The 20,911-nt window shown below is 43.2% G+C and overlaps 3 protein-coding genes across 8 annotated transcripts in view; all 3 read right to left on the reverse strand.

The window, feature by feature from the left end:
* Positions 1 to 4,343, reverse strand: part of LOC124408200 — a 114,168-nt gene extending 109,825 nt beyond the window's left edge. For all 3 annotated transcript variants that reach the window (XM_046884951.1, XM_046884950.1, XM_046884949.1), the window contains exon 1: positions 3,805 to 4,343. In XM_046884951.1, coding sequence (XP_046740907.1) covers positions 3,805 to 4,311 — 507 coding nt within the window. In that variant the 5' untranslated portion in view covers positions 4,312 to 4,343. The remainder of the gene's footprint in view (positions 1 to 3,804) is intronic.
* Positions 1 to 20,911, reverse strand: part of LOC124408205 (acyl-CoA Delta-9 desaturase-like) — a 354,733-nt gene that overhangs the window by 129,055 nt on the left and 204,767 nt on the right. The window lies entirely within an intron of this gene.
* LOC124408204 (FK506-binding protein 5-like) lies at positions 11,383 to 12,648 on the reverse strand. Of its 3 annotated transcripts, XM_046884957.1 has the most exons (4): positions 12,501 to 12,648; positions 12,260 to 12,427; positions 12,156 to 12,208; positions 11,383 to 12,050 (listed from the first exon to the last, which is right to left on the reverse strand). In XM_046884957.1, exons 1-4 carry the CDS (start codon positions 12,513 to 12,515, stop codon positions 11,429 to 11,431), a joined length of 858 nt encoding a protein of 285 aa, XP_046740913.1. In that variant the 5' UTR covers positions 12,516 to 12,648; the 3' UTR covers positions 11,383 to 11,428. The 3 variants fall into 3 exon arrangements, with proteins under 3 accessions (XP_046740913.1, XP_046740914.1, XP_046740912.1); XM_046884958.1 differs by lacking the exon at positions 12,156 to 12,208 and having other exon boundaries at positions 11,383 to 12,054; positions 12,238 to 12,427; XM_046884956.1 differs by having other exon boundaries at positions 11,383 to 12,427.

Below are 20,911 nucleotides of genomic sequence, written 5' to 3' on the forward strand. Positions count from 1 at the left end.
GAATGAAAAAATATTGTAGAAAAATCAAAACATGTACGATTCCAGTCTGTCTATTCTCTAACTTCCTTCAACTTTATTTGACTTTCAAACATTTTTCAATTCTATACAAGTGAAGTTTTCGCTTCTTTAAAATTTTTTTTTCATCCTTCTATATTTTCACCCCCACCAAAATAAAACAATGATCGTATCCCTTCCCCCTCCCCTTCAATTTCCCAACCATCTTCCGACAAAGTGACTGACATTTTCAAAATAAGGACAAACTTTCTTTTGTATCACACCCACATGGCATCGGTGCGTCGGGTTTCCCATATTTAGGTATTAGGTATTAGGTATTAGGTATAGGTGTAGGTATACATGTTACACGCCTTATATCCCCCCGAGGGCAGCGAGGGTCAGTCGGCCTGAGTCTGGAAGCACCGCGAGAGATTAGTTCGACCGGCGATATAAGTGACCGGGTCCATTCGGCGGCGCGTCTATATCAACCCTTAACACCCTGCGGCCGGAGCTCCTTACACAGAGAATTGGGGATAGTTTCTTATACCCACACCCATACACCCATAGACCTGGAAGGTGGGTGCGATACGCTTATACCCATACAGCCGTAGAAACACGAGCAATTTAGCAATGGGAAAATAGGGAGGCACGAAAACGAACGATGGGATTACGTAGAAATTCCTTTATAGCGTTGCGACGATCGGAAGAGAAAATTTGTCATTGAACGTGGAGGATTATTACAGTGGTCTTGTATTATACCATGGATTCATTGCCTTGGACTTGAATGGGTGAGATGAGACGAAGAATTGGGATAGGAGGAGCCATAATTAGGAGGCAAACGGTAAAATAAGGTGGTAAAAAGCGAAGTCCGAAAATGAAAATTTAGTGAAATACCTGAAGCCCCCTCGAATCTATTTCCGAAAAATTTCAAAGATTTGAATGCTGACTTTGGCTGCTAGCTTCAGCGTCGAATGGTGGGATCGAAGGACGACAACGTAAGGAACGACAGCTTGTTCCTCGAAACCAGAGTGCAAAATTTGGTTGCACGTAGGTATACGTACGTGTCGGACACATATATGTGAAAGAAATGCAGTCTCTGGAGGGGGACGTGAAACGTGGCATCGTCAGACTTCATACAAACGTCTGACACGCGTGTGCACGGCAGTCCCTGCAGAAGGATGAGAGAAGAAGAAGAATGATTGACTGGACCACCACGGCTGCTGTTTAACTCGACTGAAGGAAAAAGAGGGGAGAGACAAGATTTTGTACGTGCATCGAAGTTGCGTGCGGCTGCTAAGCCAGAGGTTGGCTTGGGTTGGGTTCATATAAGTTATGTCTGGGATTCCGAATACCTGTAGACTCGGTGCAGGTGTTACGTTATGCGAGTATTCGTACCTCGTCGTCTGGGTGGAAACAATTAATTCGATTTATTATATCGATATCGACGTCTGCCCTTGTCATCGTTGCATAAAAAAAATAATAATCAACAAGCAAACGTTCAGAAATATATAAACTTGAATAAATGAAAAAAAAAAGAAAAAAAATCACTATTTTTTCGTTCGTCACCGTGAAAATATCGTTCAAGATGACGAAATAAAAATTCTGTAAAAGTTTGAGCTCTAAATGCCTATTTGCAATTTTCCATTTCCTGTTTAAATAGCACAGGAAAATTATTTATTTTATTTTGGAAGTTTATTACTCAACAACGGATTAAATATTAATAAATAATATTAATATTAAGAGCTCAAACTTTTAAAGAAATTTTGTTCATCTTGAAGGATATTTTCACGGTGACTAACGAAAAGAAAAAATAGTCAGTTTTTTTGGCCCACCCTATTTATATGTATATGTATGTACATCGTCCTGCAGGGGTTGAATTCGTTCATTCGCGGAATACGTGGCGGAGGAGAAGTAATTTCGAGAGTCAAGGGGAGAGAGGTGGATACGTGCGTGTATGTAACTACGTTACATACAGACACAGGCGAGTCGGTATGTGCCGCAGAGGGTGAGGACAGGGGTGTTGTATATATCCTGTAGGCGTGAAGATACGTCAAGCAGCGGGATGTTATCGGATGGTTCGGTTTGAAACAGGTTGGAAAATGCGCCCCGTCTAATCGTCGCATAATTATAGACTTTGAATATACGAAACACGATGTAGATAGTAATGATGATGACAATTCATTCTGGCGGTGCGAGTTAATGAATTGGAAAATAATCGATGAATTGAAATCACTGAACGCGACGATGGTGAACGATTCAAGATTAAACCCGGAAGAAAAGTAATACCTTCATAAAATACAATTCCAAATTAATATTCAAAACCAGAAAAGTAAAACGAGAAGATGAAAATTCGATCTGTTAAAATTTAATACAAGATGAAGAAGCAGAGATGAATTCGCCGATCTGGCCACGTATACCTAACCTTGTATATATACAGGTACACGTAATCCACCTGCGATCGATCGAATAACTAATCCCAGATACACGTAGGGGGAGGGGGTGGTTGGCGTCGCATCGCCAGGGTAAAGTGTTAGCTAGTGGTTTTTTACACCCTGCACGAGAAGCGATCGTCCAACGATTATACGCCTACCCTGCACACACGCACTGTATGCCCGTATAATCCTTATCGAAAGGCGTTGAGCACACACTACATGGATTATATCCGCGTTCTAACTACGTGTAATGTGTTTAATGTGCGCGCATACATTCGCCGAACACGAATACACGCGTGCACGTCTATGTCGCATGTCGAAGGGCGTGCGTAGTTCGCCGATTTGCCCCCGAGCACAGAGAGCAGAGAGCAGAGCAGAGGTAGCTGGATGGATACGTTTTACATGGATACGCGCAGGTTGGTGGATATGGGTTCTTATGGCCGTGTATAATGTACGACATCGACTATAGGTATAGCCTATTACAGGTGTATGGTGTACGGTGGTGCATGGTGTATGTGTGCATATACGACCGCCATGCGAGTGCCGAGATAAGCTAACGATCTTTTCGTCCGTTTCTATATCTCTTAGCTGTATAACCGGGGTCGTTGCTGTTATCGTCGTCATCATCGTCGTCGTCGTCGTCGTAGTCGTCGTTGCTGTACGGGAGAAAGAACATCGGGGATATCGATTCTATTGGTTTTTGTATGCACGATACTATTTTTCATAGATTTTCTTAAAGAAAGTTATACGGAAGTTGGTAGGCTGCAATAATTGCTATTGTTTTTTTGTTTTTCAACAAGGCAACATTCTCCAAGACAAAAAATGCCCAAACCCCAAAAGATGAGAAAGTTTATAACTTTACAATCTTTTGACTAAAAATTCATTTCAGAGACTTTCGCACGTAGGGGGATAAAAGTTTGGAAGAAGCTTTGTTTCTTTCATGTGTAACAAGGGTTAACACGAACGACGATTAGCCGAGAGCGGAAATTCGTTCGTGATAGATGAGGATGCAATCAGTAACAAAAAATTCAGTAAACCAGGCGAAGCAAAATGCACTGAAATAATTTTGCAACGGCAAGAAAAAATTCTATGCAACATAAAGATTCCTCCATAGTTTTGTTAAGCAGATGCTTAACGGTCCCATTCTATACACAATTCCGAACAAAAAGACTCCCATTGATTTTTATTTGATTCAGAAATAAAAAAAATGACACGAAAACTAAGAATTTACTATTTCGATTTCGTAGTTTTCGGTGCCATTTCTTTACGGGGCTGTCGAGCCCTGTTCTTGCCTGTTTTGGCCAAGAACGTAAAGGTGGAAATCGAGCAGGGCGCCCCCTTAAAATCCCAGGTAACAGGTATCCGTGAAAATACTCACCGGAGTGGTGTAGGGCTGAGAGGCGAGTCGAATGCCGTCGTGCCTGAGTTTTTCCTGAATGAGAAGCCTCAGCTGTATTCTCGGTATCCTGACGAGCTCGGCCTTGCCCTCCTCGTACTCGTCGTTGAACTTGGCGAGTTCCTGCCCCCCGCTGGAGGAACTTGCGGTGGGAGAAGCGCGCTGCAGCTGCCCGTCCTTCTCGCTGGGGGGGCGTTCGGAGGAGGTCCTCGAGGACTTTGAGCTGAGGTTGTCGCTGCAGAGGCAGTCGCTCGTCTCCTCGAGGGTGAAGTAGACGCTGGCTGCGCCCTCCTCCCTCAGGGTCTTCACCGACTGCAGAAGCCGGGCCCTGTGGGCCTGAGTGAAGACGCCGATGGCGTCGAGATCCGGGTCCCCGATCTGCTTGCATATCTCCAAGTCGTCGTACCCGTTGTCGATGAAAGACTCCGAGTACTGACCGAGGTGCAAGGACCTCAGCCACTCGACGACAATGTTGCTCGCTATCGTCATATCTCAACTTCGTAGCGAGTTCAGACCGCCACCCCCGCCGACCTCCGCCGCTGCACTGCCCCCATATCACCTTCCACCACCCCCACCGACACCGACACCTGTCGCCTAGACACCTCACAGATTATTTTATACTATCATGCCGCGCTTATCTATCGCAGCCTTTTTCCCGTTCCCCGGATCGACGACACGTAAAATGCGTACACCTGTTACCTACCCTTACCGGTCAGTCTCACCGTTTCAGATCGGTAAACACGCAAAACCTTTGCTCTTCACTCGTTGACGAACAACAACAAGTTTAGGTTCTCCTGTTAGTATACATACATTACAGATATATGTATATACGTATATCTAACCTGCCGAGGAATCACAGGATTAACACAATCACTTTGTCACATACAATGTATACACACACACTGTTATTAGTACGAAAGAAAGAAGGAAAGAATTAGCCGGCGAAGACTCGGACAACGGGGGAGGGGGGGGGGGGGGGGGGGGCGAGGTCGTCGTCCTGGGAGGAGGAGAGAAAAAAGAAGAAGAAGATGAAAAGAAGGGGACGCCTGACTCTTACTCGTCTCGTCTCGTCTCGTCTCGTCTCGTCTCGTCTTCTCGCAATCAGTTCCCCCTTCTTTCGTTCTTTCTTTCTCACCGAAAGAAGCCTCAGCCAGCAGGTGAAATAATCCGCGAATAACGTGCAGCGAACGAACGAACAATAAAAAAAAAAAAAAAAAAAACACGATCAATCGGTATATTCGAATGTAAATTATCGCGTAGCCCGTTCGTCGTTTACGACCACCGACGACGAGTTCCACGAGGGCTAATGAAAAAACAATCGCGCGCGGCAGCTTCCGAGGACTCGAAATTTCCGCTCCGACAGCTGCTCTGCCGCGGTGGAAGCGCACGGCTCGACTGACGCGAGCCGGTTGCCAGACTCGATTCCCCCCTCCCTCTCCCCCCTCCCTCCTCCGGCACGCCGAGAACGATCGACGGCGACGCTTTCATCCCCCTCCCCGACGCCCCGCGCACCCCCCCACCAACGTCTCCTCCGACGCCGCTCCGCTCACTTCAACGCCGCTCACTACCGTCGAATCATCGTCAGGTGTGTGTTAAAGGTGCGCGAACGACACGCGCAGTTCTCCTCTCCTCTCCTCTACTCTACTCTTCGTCACTCTTTGCGATCGCGATCGCGATCTCTGTGTGTACATATATGTATAATATTCGCCGTAAGGTGACTCGATGACCTTCCTGGCACGTCAGGTATGTACGAATGATTGCGGTGGAGACGTCGATCCAGCTTTGGATATAAGGATATCTATTTCATCGGGAGATGCAGTTTCTCATCCATGTTAGTCTTTGGTTTCATTTTATTTTGTATATTGTAGGAGATTTGTTGACCCGTTTACTGACAGGGTGTTTTTGAGCTCTTGTGCCAAAACTGGTGGAAACATATTCTTTAAGAATGTATATACGAAATCTGTTTTAGAGGGGGTTTTTGGTGGTGTCGATTTCATTTTTGAACTTAGTTTTTACTTTGCATCGTGTTAAAGGGGTGAAAATAAAGCTTGAGAGTGAAATTTGAATGAATGAGTGAATTTGGAGATTTTAGGGACGCTCATTCCATTCCTGAACTCGATTTTCATTCCGCAACCCCCTGAAGGAATGAAAAATAAAGGTTGAGGGTGAAATTTTTCAGCTTCTCCATTTCTCAATAATACAAATACAAATCCAATGTCAGATTCATGAATTTCAAATGATAGATCCGAAGAGCGTAAACGCTAAAATGTAAATTCCTAAAAATTCATTATTGTTATTTTTGTTTATTTACATTTCATTGTCCGCCATTTAGAATTTCATTCCTTAGATAGCGGATTCATAATTGGCAACCCAAAAAACCTTGGAGTAAAAATTTTACAATCATACGATCACTCAAAAAGTATCTACTTCAAAGAGTGTAGAATAATTATATATGATTTGGGTAATTTTCAGGTTAGGATTTTGAGTTTAATAAATCTGATTGATTAGTCGAATGGAGCATACCTAAAAACATTTGTATCCAAATTCTCGTCCAAATAGATTGAAATTTGAAAAAATTATTCAAGTTTGTACACATACGATACAATACCAGGATTGGTACAGTTTTTTTGGTTTTTTTTTTTTGTACGTTTATGATACAATACCAGCCAACCGGTTAATCCCATATTGGAAGAGGATCGAAATCTTTGTTGGAACCAATGAAGACGGGAAATTTTTCGGCGAGACTGTCGAACGAAATGTATTCCATTTGTTCAACTAATTCAAGGACAATAAACGAAAATTTATGAAACAATTTCAACCGTGCGTAGAAACTTTATGAAACGATCGCTGCCGTTTGGAGTAAAATATGGTCGATGCGAATCGTTTTTATTATTATAAGTTATTCGGTTTGAGGAAAAATAATATAATGTAAATCCCTCTGAATATATATATATGTATATTCGATATTAAATCCGGGGGATGAAATTAATTCAGATTTATGTACCATACACCTTCTGGAATATCGAGAGAGAGAGAAAGAGAAGAGAGTGATTTGTCCTCGGTGTTTTTCTTCGTGTTTTTCTTTCTTTTGACGGTTTTGATTATCGAGAGTTGACACAGAAATTAATACGGTAAAAGTTATACGGACATGCTGTAATTCGATGAAAATAAATAGTTCTTCGAAGGAAAGATGATTACTTGACGAAATATTTCAGCTTCTCCGTTCAATGAAATCTATCATGCGACTAGTCTAATGTCAGTTTTGGATTAAAAAAAAAAGGTAATACGATTGTAACGTGAAAAGTAAGAAAGAAGAGAAAAAAGAATCGGAATAAAAAAAAAAGGCCAATATTGATCGTTAGATGTTAACCAAATTTATTTCTATACGAAGCGAGTTTTGATCCTGCCAATTTTCTAATCATACTCGGTACAGAAAAATCTGACGCAACGAGAGCAGAACGGTATTTAATATTCGCACCCGAAAGAAAATAAAACGTCGGTGAAATATAATCGGGCTTATACGCTGTAGGTCGGCATACGAGAAAAATAATTCGAGCGAGGAGGGAGGGAAATTGGTTGGATGTTTGGATTGGAGGGGATATCGCGAAGGGGTCCTTGGTGTCCAGGACACGCGACGTCACACGCCGTTGTCGAGAGGGACTCTCGTCTCGCCGGCTGTCAAACTGCTGCAGTGCCTACGGGGTGAACCCGTTTAATCAATTCCAGATGATCCGAGCACAGCATAAGGGGCTGCAAACCCCGTTTCGAGCGGTTTACGCAGCGTCAAAAAATTGCACCAATTTTATGAAATACGAAATTCGCAACCTAATGCGAATATTTCTCGTGATTTTCAGGCGAGGATTCGCTGTTCAAGGTAGTTCATATATATATACTATCATTTATCTACCCATGAGGTGAGAGAACTTCGTTTGAAGCTCCCGAAAAAAATCTTCAAATTATAAGCAATAGTTTGGATATGAATTTTTCATTTTAAAGTTTTTTAAAATTGAGAAAAATCTATCGGATTCGATCGATTCCATTCTACCTTGGCTTATTTCGTTTAGCCAACTATTTCCTACAATCTTATCGTTACACTCAACTTTTTTTTTCTTCTAACACTCAGTCGAATACTGCCATTTTTTTTTATCTTCGAAAATTGAATATTGGACAGCAAAACATTATGAAAAAATTGTGTCCCTGTGAAGTTGTGGAAAATAGTTGACCGAATAAAATCAGCCTTTTCTTCTGAATTTTGAAATTCTTTGAAATGAAAAATTCATATCTGAGCAATTGCTTATAGTTTCAAGATTTTTTTCGGCAGATTTGAAGGAAATTCTCTCAGCACACGAATAGGTAAAAATCATTAATATCCAATAAACGATTATTGCGTACGGAATTAATGAGAAAAGTGTACTGATTCGAGCGTACGAACTACCTCAAGCAGACGGAATAAAATATCCACACGCTTCAGGCTGCACCCTGGACAAAGCGCGAGTCGAGCCTCTAATGACGGAATCGAACTACCATTAACGAACCGCAATAATTACCACCGTGTGACAAAAGGCGCCGGAGTGACAAAAGGCGAGAGCCGCTTTTGTAACGCGAGGATGAAAAAGTCGAGAATTAATTATAATCACGAACGTATAACGCGTCAGACGTCGTCTTTGGTTCGCTCGATTTTACAAATAAATAAATAAATAAATAAATAAATAAATAAACGGTGAAATACGTGGAAAATTCTCAGCAGTTTTCTCCGTCGGAATTGGAGAGAAAATAGGACTTCGGTATTTGCGCGTTTTAGGCATATTTCTTTTGCGGCACCGCTTAGCGGAAACCAATCTTCTTGCTACTATTCGCGCGCATAAATGGGAAACGGAAGCTTGGCCGATTAAGGGATTAGCTGGGGGAACAAAATACGCGCTAAAACCTCCCGTCGAGATGACAATAGGGGTGGGGGATGCCTCCGGTCTTTTCTATTATGTCGCATTCCGCACCGATTTCACGATTTTCCCCTCAGATAAATTGCGTATTTATTTTGGCGAGGAGAAATTCATGGCGATGATGATTTCCTTAAATCCCGGTAGCGGCGATTGAAAAAATTGATAAAACTTTCGACCGACTCTACGGTAATTTTCTCAACGTTTCGGGCACTCAGGCTAATGCTCGAGTAACGAGTACTGTAAACCTGACAACTACGCACTTCCAGGACTATATAGGTACCAATACTGGCAAGGATAAGACGACGTGACTCCTCTCCAGTCTTGCAAGACAAAGAGATATTTATGCCGGTCGTTCACGTGCCCGTTGAACTCTGGAAACTTGGTTAGACTTTATGACCACCGTAAAACTGTAATACCTAGATACTAGGTAGAGAAAATCAATTCGTACCAATGAGTCATGGAAACGGAAATGGAAATTAGAATACCGGTCTCATGCGGAGCTTCCATGCTTCCATGTTTCCATGCTTCCATGCTTCCATGCTTCCATGCCCCCATGGTACCATCAAAATTCTTATCGATCATCGCTTCGCGTCTTAAGGTTGGGCTGTTGGTACCCGCGCAGACCGGAAGTTCGTGCAGCCTTATTCAATTCAGCTCTGTGTATTATACGATATATAGCAGAGGTATGCCAAGAGCTGAGACCTGAATTAACGAGACACGCGTGTTTATCGTTGATTTGCATATCACGTGTATTTTATATTTTCGCAGCACGATTAGAATCGGCGATAAAAGAAAAAAGCCACACATTCGTTATCCGTATTATAAGAGCGGCTTGCGCTGATATCCCTTCGCAAAATTGCCGAACAACGGGCGGAAAAATCAATCCACCCTAAATGACGCACCTCTTTTTTTTCCGAACGACTAATGAAGAGGACAAGTTCGTCCGCAGCAGGCAGCGGAACGCGCGTGTCGAGTTAAATGATGGATGACGACGTGAATCGATTCGACATCCGGTTCGCTCGACAGACAGGTGTGTTAGGAAGACTCTGCGACGTACAAGGATCGACGATTATGACATCCGACGATCAACGTTGCTTCTTCCGTTGGTTCTCCCTCTCTTATCACCGCCACATCCAATCTTTCTCCTTTTCACTTTTGCAGAAACGGTAAAACGCTTCCATAGCTGCGCCGTTTACAGGCTGTTCCGACTATTTCCAAAGAATATAATGAAAACTTTGATTTTTCATTGCTTCAGAACGTTGAGTTAATTAGTCGATAAATGTGAATTTTTCAAATTAAATAAGCGAAAAAAAGGTTTCGAACCGCGAAAGCACTCTTGCAAATCTTTTGTTATCAGTGAATTTTTGCAAAGAATTCAGCGGTCGGTGACATCGAGAGATAAACTAGGTATAATTTCGCTGCACAACGAGAAGGAAACACGCAAGACTTTCGTGCAGTGAAGCTTGAACTTTGTTCAAATGAAGAACAATAATTTAGTAATTGTTATTAAATGGAAGTATTTCTGTCTCAGTCATTTCGAGAGAGGAATTACTGACTTTTATTTTACCTTTGACAAGAATTTTGTTTTTCGAAATGAGCGTGAGAGCGAGGAATAATATTCCTGTATTTGTAACCATCCGATGCCAGGTGAAATATATCCGTGTGTCATTAGAAATTCGATAAAATAAATCTCCTCGTAGGTTTCCGTCTCGTTCAGCGACGTTACACGTTACGTACGGAGAGAGGTGCAGGGCATAAAGCGACGGGGCATGAAGCCTCCATAGAAACACGTACGTTGGAATGTACGTAATTAAGCGGGATAATATATCTTATGGGAATAAATTTACACCTGCAACTTATAAATCCTTCCAATTAGATTAACGACGCCAATTACTTACCTTACGTAATATAATGTACAGTCCGAGGGATGAGAGGGTTGGATAGCGAGAATTTAATTCTCGCCAAAGACTATCAGTTCATTTCTCCCTCGAATAATAATAATAATAATAATAAGAAGAAGAAGAAGAAGAAGGAGAAGAAGGAGAAGCGTAAGGGAGAAAGAGAATCAACGAATTCGGAAAGGGGGATGAAAGTCGGGAAGTCCGGATCGAGGGGAGGTTTTCGCGCTAATTCGACGCCTGCCGAAAGTCGTAAAATAGTGCGTGACTCATGGTGATGGAGATGCGGATCAGGGATGTTGCGCAGGGTTAAGCCGGCGTCTCGAGAACCCCGTGGACGACGAACCCACATGAAATGGGCACGTACATCTTCTACGGCTGGGGGTGCGATTACGATGATGACGGTCGGAAGCTGGAGTGTCACACGCCGCTTCGCGGAAGCACATTTCCGGTTTGAGTCGGCCGAGTTCGCTCCGACGAAACCGAATTAAAACTTCCAACTTTGAACTTCTCAACTCCCGGGTGGCGTTGATCAGAGCGGAACCGTCCACGAGCGTTGACAAATTGTGAAACGGTCGAAGCTTTTTTATTTTGCTTCAAGCGAATGCGGGAAGGAAATGAAGAGACGGTATAACCACGATGTTGGGAAAATAAAATTCTTAATTATTCCAGGTGCACATATGACATACTACAATACATATATATATATATATAATGATCTACAAGGGTTCGTATTTCTATTAGCCTCGTTCAAAGGTAATCATTTCTCTACCACTTCTTGCTGGGTACGTTGTAAGTGTATCCCGCTCTGTCAGAATTCCCAGCAACGTACGAACTCTGGACTCCGGAGTATCCCGAGCTCCTGTAGCTGTCACTGGCGAGTCCGGAAATCGAGCCTGCAGAAGCGAGTCCAATCGAGTTCTGACCCACGTAAGATCCGATTCCTGAGTTGAAGTTAGCGAAGGGTGCAGCGTAGCTGACGACACCGGAGTTAAGGGCGGAATTTGCCTCGACGGCAACCGGGACTCCGTAGGCTTGACGAACTGCGACTGGAACCGGTACCGGGTACGAAACGCGGACTGCTTGAGGGACCAAGACGGGAACGGGCCTGTCGACGGGCACTGGGTAAGACCTGGTCACCTGAACGGGAACCGGCTGGGCCACAGGAACCGGGACCGGACGTCTGTACTCCACTGGTACTAACTGAGGAACGCGGACTGGAACCGTCCTCGTGACTTCGACCGGGTGTGGAACTCGCACTCCGACTTCGACGACTCGGTTTATCACTGTTCCTGTGATCGGCTCAGCGCTGCTCGACACTTGACGAGCTCCGACGATGGTGTTGGACAATCCACCGTTGTAGACACCGTAGCCATTGTTGACGAATCCGTTGCCGTAGCCATTGGCGATGATTCCGCTGGCATAACCGTTGTTGAGTCCACTGATGTAGCCATTGTCGACGATTCCGCTGCTGTAGCCGTTCCCGACGATTCCGCTGCTGTAGCCGTTGCCGACGATTCCGCTGCTGTAGCCGTTGCCGACGATTCCACTGCCGTAGGTATTAATCAGTCCGGTGTTGTAGCCGTTGCCGACGAGTCCGCTGCTGTAACCGTTGCTGATGATTCCGCTGTCGGCGTACCTTGTAGGGTAAGAGTTGCTGGAGATGATGTCCGCGGATGAGCTGCTGGAGGCGTCGACGTAGGCGCTACGTCTCGAATTGTTCTTGTCGGCTTCTTTGGAGAAGGCGCCGACGGCCAAGAGGCAGAGCTGAAAAGTTAAACGTTGGTTGTTGAAGAATTTTTTTTACTAACAATTGTGAATGTTGTATTATTATACTCACGAGAAAGACGCGCATTTTGTGCTTGATTCGGGACACGCTGAGAGATGAGTGTGCCTTCGATGATCAGTTTGCCGGTTTTTATACCGTTTTTACCGCTCGGTGGTCGGGATGATCGACGGAAACTTTCACTGTTGACGATGGGCACACGCCCTGGCGATGTTGGGCGCTTGAGAGATGATCCCATCCGATTGTGTGTATTGACGTAACAGCCGACGATGAGAGGGTCGAGTGGGGACACGCGATAGACTGTCACCTGCCGACTGTCGGCCCCTGCACCGAGAGGTTTCTAATTCCAATTCATAATTCGCGTTCTCTTCGTTGGGCCCAAAGACCGCATCGGCTCCAAACGCGGTCCTGAGTTGTTTGATCAATGAACCGAAGGATTAATAACGGCCCTGCACTTGATTGTTGTTCGTCGTCGTAAAGCTGAACCGGCATGTTTGCCAAGCCGTAAAACGACGCCGATATATATACTCCGTGCCCTTGTTAATCTGATTTACTTATTCAGAATCGGGACGCGGCAGCAGCTGCAGACTGGACTGAATAGTTTATTGCCGGATATACCAACGCGTCGACGAAGGTGCAGAAGCCGTACGTGTTAAACAATCCAAGGTATCGCCGTTTTATAGCTCTGTCGCAAATTCTCCGCTCAGTCCAGCTATCGCATATACTGAAAGCTAAACGCGATGCAAGTCCTCCGGCTCTCTAATGGCTCGACAGTAAGACGAACCTAATTGCAAGCGAAGTGCTCTCGATATGGTCGGACTCGTGTCCCAACCGATGTTGCAAATCTGTCTGTAGAGAATTGTTGACTCGTTCTCGACGGTGCTTGAGTGGTTTTCATCACCCTGACTATAATCACGAGAATTGTGTCTCATGAATTCGTGAATAGATAACGTTTCTCAGTTTGGCGAACCGACCCTTGTTTCTAACAAAAAACAACCGAATGTAGTCCGGGTTTTGATGTGGCCGAGGGTGTATAAAATAATTCGCCCCCTAGAAGACTCCGCGCTTATATGCGTCGTGGCCAACGCAGTCAGCTCGTAAATGTAAGTTTACGAGTTATCTCCAGCGCGGCTGGAGAACCTACTACGGAATTACACCAACAGTTAGAGGTAATTTATTAAAAGTTTTGCAATAAATTGTCAGGCTAAGCCGCGCGTGCAGTACTCGGAGTCCTGACCAAATCCTTGGGACGGGAACCCATGCGCACCCCATGACCATGACACTGCGCTTCACGGACCACCCCGAGTGGAAAAATCCTGCACTTGCACGTGGCTGGACTCCTTCTTCCCTGATCGGTGACTAGTCAAAGTGACGAATTTTCACCCTCTGGGTCCCTTAACCCGAGAGATCGATGAAGTCCGAGCAACCCGGTACGTGGCATCCACCCTTGAATTTGAAATGTACCGGAAGCTCGGTGAGGAAAATTCCTAATTCGATCTCCGCTGTTGCCTGTCTTGAGCAGAAGGACTTGAGTTTTTTACGTAATTTCGTTGAGAAGTATCTCTCGAAATTCTGTCGTTCTAGTTCCAGTCTTGGATCATCGTTACCTCACTTCTCTCCCAATTTGCAGCTATCGATGGTGCAATTATTCGGCGAGATACGGGGAGGAGGGGAACCATTGGACCAAACCCACTCAAAGGGATCCCGAACTCTCTAATTGCGTTAGATTGATACCACATCATCCGCATATTCAATAGACAGCTCTCATCCAGACCCTTTAGGTACGCCTAGTTTGATTTTCATCACGCCAATCGAACGCTAAGACAAATAGTGAAAAACGAATGTCGAGCCGGTGGACGAAATTTGAAATAATCGCAAGCTGAATCGATTACTAAATTGGCATCTGCCAATTGACACTGTTGAAGCACGGTTTCTGTATTCCAACTCTCGGAACCCCATCAAATTATAGCTTTTTTCTTCTTCTGCGACTGACAAGAAGTCAACATTTCCTTTACTCCCTTAAATTTGTTGGTATGGCAATATTATTCCCACGGGCTTTGAGCCTATGTGATTTACAATAAGACATGACAAATTGGCGTTTCCTCATATGAATGGGTTAATGGTACAACGACCGCCTCATCCCCGTACCATAAATAGGTCGCAACGCTCTGATTCAGCCTCCTTCTCAGCCCCCCCTCGGTGAGTTCGTCTTCAGAATCTAATTGATACATAGCTGTATGGGTGTAATTGCCGCGGGCCAATAACCATAACGGGGCTTAGAGAGTGTAGGAGTTTGTGAAGTTTAGAATTTAGAGCTGACGCTCACTTAACGAGGGGGTTTCAACCCGGCTCTACAACCCCGATATAATAATAGCACAGATATAATAATTATCACAGCACACTTGCTAGCCATGGTAGGTGTGCTTGCGTATAAATTTGCCCACATCGAGGGCAAGTGTATAAATAAATGTCCGGAAAACTGTTTGCTAACATTTTCCCGGGATTGTTCTCTGTACCGGAAGCACAAATTCGTTTATTCTCGTTGATGATTGATACAAAACAGTTTTGAATATTGCTCCAGTTTTACAGAGAAAACGTTCTAATTCCGAGAGCTTTTGAAGCAAATATTTGAAAATTAACAATAATATCTGTACGACGATGTCGAAAATCTATTTCACTTATAATTATGTTCAACACACGATGTTCGCCAACGTATCTGATATTTTTCATTACGTACAGAATCCGGCATTCGGGGGATTTAGGAGACTCTACGTGGCAGTAATTAGTGGGAAATGCAATTAGGAGTACTTAATTAAAACTACTTGTCGGTCGCAGCCAGCTCGAGCGGTGTGCTGTGTCTGCATAGGGGGTAAAAATTTCAATGCTCGTGTACGGTTTTGTGTTTTTTTTTTGCTCCTTTTCGTCAACATATAGGCTTCAGTCTGCGAATTTTTGCAATTCTACGAATTTATCTCGCGCGGATCGTTGATCTCGGAGATTGTCGTGACGTGTAATGACAAATGCATTCTGACGCAACTAAAATGGCATTTCGTTACGATTGTGCCGCGATAATCGCTATCACTACGTGAAAATCAAAACGACCGTCGGCAATGATCCAACAGAACGCAGGTGTCAATTTCAACAGCGCCGGACCTTGTGGGAAAAGAAAGTTTTCAAACGGCACGTTTTCTGCCTTGATTTAATGGCCGTTGATGTCGCGAGCGTCATTTCTGGTGAGCATATATCACGGGCGGAAATTAAGTGAAATTCATCTAACTGTTCTTCGCTCCGAGACTTCAATATTACAAAAATACGAATCGAGGGCACCGATTTTACCGATTTTTCAACACTCGTTCATTACCAATCCGTCGTTAAATTTCGGCGATTTTTTTTTTAATGAGAATGTCTGAAATTTCTCAATTTTTTAATATTCCATTTAGCGACGCTCGCTCGTCAAGGGAATATATTATCACCGATCAGGTAGTTAAGATAGTATGTTTATGTGATTTTGAACGATAGACGCTATTGCGAAAAAGATTTTATCAGCCTTTCGCAAGCGTTTCGATTCTTCCCATTCGATACTCAAACACTTCGAAGGGGGAGAAGAAAAGAGATGATAAAGAATGAAATGAACGAAAAGGAAGAGGAAAAATCCGAAGAAATACGGAGACTTTTTTTCTTTTTGAGATACGACCTGCTCGCGCTAGGCGTAATCTGGGCAGCGTCTTGAACTGGTTTGGGAATTAGTTTTTGGCAACGTTCCGAGAGAATTAAACGTCCCCGGTATACATATATATACATACCTATACATAAAACGCAGGCAGATATATAAAGAGGGCGGGGATTCAACTGTCGCATATATTTTCACGAGGGAATAGACGTATAAAATGTGCGGCAGTCTTAAAATATCCGCAGTAATTTGTTCAATTCAACAGTTCAAATATTTTTTCAGCTCTGTAAATTTCTTAATTCTCTCTTGTAATATTTTGGCTCATGTTTAGCTCAGGAATTTATCACACTTAGAAATCGTGTTTCGAAATTTGATATTCCAAGGAAATACGGGCAAAAATTAGTGTAATAATGAAAATGGGACCGACGATCGCATCGATCGCGTGCAATCAAGGGCCGCTTCGTAATTGGATATCGTGATTAATTGGTATAAGCGGAAAGATGAAGAAGGTAACGAAGGGTTGTTATACGCTTTGAGAAACGAGGCTTAGCTTCGCATTGAAGGGGGAGGGGGGCTACAACAACTTAGATGGTCTAAAATCATATACATGTACTCAGAAGTTTGTTTTATAAAAAATGAAAACACTCTAAAAGCAATTTGAGTTTGAGGGCTTTATTATTTATAGTTCAAAGAACATTTTAGATTTTTTTTGTTCATTGAAATTAATAACAAAATGGTAGCATAACGCGTATAAGTAGCGAATGATTCTGATCTCGAAGGCTGATACAAACATTTTTTTTGAATTAAAAATTCTTTTTTTGAGATCGGAGCTCGTAACTCAAATGTTAGTGAAATGTATGTGACTAAAAAAAATATTTTTTTCAAACACATGCGATCCTGAACAAAATATTTCATTTTTCAACCGCGTGTTTTAATTTTATTAAAAAAGACAAAAAAAAAACTCCTGGAAATAGGTACGATTTTATACCGTCCAAACTCTTGCCCCTTAAGAAAATTGCCAATCTCATCGATTTCGCCTGTCATACACCTGACATAATACGACCTGCAGGCTCAAATTACTCGATAAACCGAACACCAGCAAATTGCCTTGTACGCATTTCTCGCTCGTATTTCCTTGAAAAATTAAAACCATCGATCGCTTCGTCCCATTGTAGTCGATACGCAACAACAATCGCCGCTAAACTGTGCCTAGAACCGAACTCGGGTTTCAACAATCAGCTCGAAACCTTTACGTCTCACATTTCTCGCGATGATATAAAATACCGTGAAATGGTAAGCAAGAATTAACTCTACGTAACAAAGTTTTATTTGCGCACGGGGGACATTTATTTCAGCTTCGGGCTGAACGATAACGCAAAGATTTGCGTAAAAAGGAAAAACAAAAGAAAAAAAAAAAAAAAAAAATGACGGTAAACACATTTTTATGAATAATTCAGGAAAGTCGACAGAGTTTGAAATTTTTTATGCGATAAAAAAAATGTGCTAAATGCGAAGAAAAAAAAATTTACACGTGTAGGTACATCGGTCACGTAATAAAAATGAAATTCCTACGCGTAAGCCGAACTCTTTATTTAAAGAAGTTCTTTTTTCATGGCTGTGGGCGGAAACTTCGCTTTGATTTCTGTTGCTAAAACCCCTTCAGCGAGTAGTAGCTGGTAGGTAAATTAATTGCGTAATAAAGAGGCAAAAATTTACGGCCGAATTTGCACGGTCACGGTTAGTGGACCTGCGGAAGACTGAATAAAGGTAAAGCGAGAGAAAAAGAGAGAGAGAAAATGAGAAATAAGTTAAACAAAAAGGAGGGGTGGAAGGGCAAATGAAGTACAAGTATTTTAATTTCAAACCCGTACACGCATATGTATGATAATTAATGTACACAGAAGGTCGGGGGTGAAAAGTTGAGGGAGTGGAATTTCACTCTGCGAGTTTGGTCGACCCTTATTCCCGATATTCGCTGATTTACCCTGTTTAGGAATTCGCGTGGCTTCAGCTCAAATTCAATCGCTTTCGGTTTTCTTTTTCCAGCCGGACTAAGCGCTCGATCAAGTTCGAAGTAATATCTGAAATACAGATACAAAGGTGTTTATGACTCGCCTGCGAGGAGGTATACGTGCAGACGATATTCAGAGAAATGATAAATGGCCAATTAAAAGAGAGACAAAGAAGGAAAGGCGGGCGACAACGAGGCGATAACGCCTTCTTATCATCTTGGCTTCGTTACCTCTCCCACGCAGCCACTCGCTGCCTCTTCAAATGATAATGATAATTAAAAGAAGAAGAGAGAGAGAAAGAGAGAAAGAGAGAGAGAGAGAGAGATCATTAGCTGCCGCTGCAGATATTCGCCGATCGATTTCTTCGCCAGTTTGCGATATCGCGGCGGTATATCGTCCTTCGTTTTCGCGGTACCCCGTTTATCGCTGATTCTGCAAACCGAAGGGCAATTCCAATCCTCCCCCATCCTTGCCGCATGTCACCCTATAGATACGTGTGATATTTACACACGCGCGCGAGAACTTTTAATACTTGTCGAAATTACACGCATATCGTCGAGGGTCTAATCGCAACACTTATCAGAACTGACTGTACTTATAGAGGTTATTATAAGACAACGATTATTGCGACTTCCGAAGGGAAACGATCAAATATTGACTCCGGTTATCGACAAGCTGACGAAGAGTTTTTCCGAATGTTGTGTGAAAAAGTAATCGCTTCTACTTTTTCTTCTCTGTATATTTATACACCGATCGCAAAACTCGATTTTCGATTATGTTATTTGGATGATATTTTTCTTGGTAAAAGTTCTCACTTATTATCTCCAGCACCGAGTAACGGATGATGGTTTACGCTGCAGCTACATCTCTTTTGTGCAAAGCGTGAAAGTATTTTTCTCGTCGTCAGGCTTGAAAACTAAGTGCGGAGAAAAGCGAAAGAATGTTCAAAAGAAAAAAAAAAACATCAAAGAATTGAAAACGTATATAAGTATATAAATCTAAAGTTTAACGAGGGAAATCTATTTTCGTCGATCTACATCGAAAATAAATACTTCGTTGATGGATAACGCGGATCAGGAAGCTCCAAGTTTCATTCTCTGAGAGAGAGAGAATCCTGAGGAAATATAATACGAAAAACTTCGAACCCCTTAAGAAGAGGCATAAAGCTGAGCTAACCTTTGCCGTTTTTGAATAATATATAATACGTAGTAGCCGAGCAAAGTACCGGAGAGACGGTATGAATGTGTACGAAGTCTAGAACAGGTTGGCGCAGAATGGGATTCCCGTTTCTTAGGAACGCCTCATCCCACCGAAGCGATTCACAAATCTCTTTCCATGCCCGAACGGAGTAGGAACAGGTATGTATGTATATATAAGGCGCGGCAAGAGATGCTGCAGCTCTTATATTCCTCGCGGGGAATTAATTGCAGGGTATAAAACGTGGATTCAAATTCGCGACTCAAAGAAGAACCGCGAGCAGCGAACTTCCTTTCCTTCCTTCCTTCCTTCCTTCCTTCCCTCCATCCTCCCCGTCGCCCTTTGCTCCTCTGAAGGGAAGACCGTTTTCCTAAGATGCTCGTCTCGTTCCAGACGACGTCGCAGATTATTTTCAATCAGATTCTGTAATTGATTTCGGCGCATCTCTTCGCCGCGATTTTCACGCTCCGACGATTCTGCCCACCTATACATACACGTATGTAGTATACGTGCAAAACTGTATTCGGAGTATCAGCACTATCGATAGACGACGACTCGCTAATACCCGTCAATCGTAATCGTCTTTCATCCAAAGTATATTCACCCCTGCTAATTCGTTCGGTGAAAAATTTTATAAGACGTCGGAAAAACTTGTTCGAGGAATTTCAATCGAATTTTTTTTTTTTTTTTTTTCTCTCTCTCTCTTTCTCTTCTCTTTTTGTTGATAATTTCAAGTTTTTTCGGGGAATTCACGGGTGAAGCGCAACGGACTTCCGGTATGTGTTTTAGCAGGTATATATCTATACTGTTCGAGAGCGGGCAGAAGAGTCGTTCAAACTTTTGCATCAGGAAATTCTTTCCGTGGTTACAGAAACTTCTGGCACAGCGTAGGTAGGGACATGAAGAGAGTTTCGGAAGCGTTCGGAAGTAAAAATAAGTAACTTCTACGCCTCTTGGTTCTCCTCCCTTCCATCCGCTTCGCGAATTCCTCCGCCGATTCTTTGAGACTCGAATTTCACCTGTCGTCCGAACGTTAAGTGCAAAATTACTATAACGCGAAAATGAAACCGGAAGAAAGAGAAATGCTAGAAAATGAAAGTCACCGACTAATTGACGTAACGCGACTTAGAATTAATCCGTCGAAAGTCGGGTCAACGGCGTCGTTTTTAATCTAAAACAAATTTGCCGCGAACTCTACGGCACGGATATTAAAAACGTGACTAATAAAACTAGATAAAATTAACATAAACAGGAATGAAAAAGACTTTGATTTATGAAATATCTCGAGGTCGAGGCAGCGGGACGCGCCTTCTGGTGTACCGGTAAACCGTGAAATTTATCGTCCATAAAATGAGCCCGCGAAGTCGGACGCTGAGAATCCGAAGCGGTTCTTCGCATCCTGAGGACATCGAGGCCGCGAAGGTATTTCGCGCTATTTAATGTGAACTTCGTTTCCGCTCCCGAGTCCCCTCTGTTCGCCGGAAGATTCTCTCGCCCTGGTCCATTTTTAAATCAGCCAAGAATTCAGGCCAAAACTCGATAAATCCTGGCTGAATAGCGAAGCGATGTTGCTTTTCTCGGGGCAC

Source organism: Diprion similis, chromosome 7 (genome assembly GCF_021155765.1).
Source record: "Diprion similis isolate iyDipSimi1 chromosome 7, iyDipSimi1.1, whole genome shotgun sequence".
In the NCBI taxonomy this organism is placed as follows: Eukaryota; Metazoa; Arthropoda; class Insecta; order Hymenoptera; family Diprionidae; genus Diprion; species Diprion similis.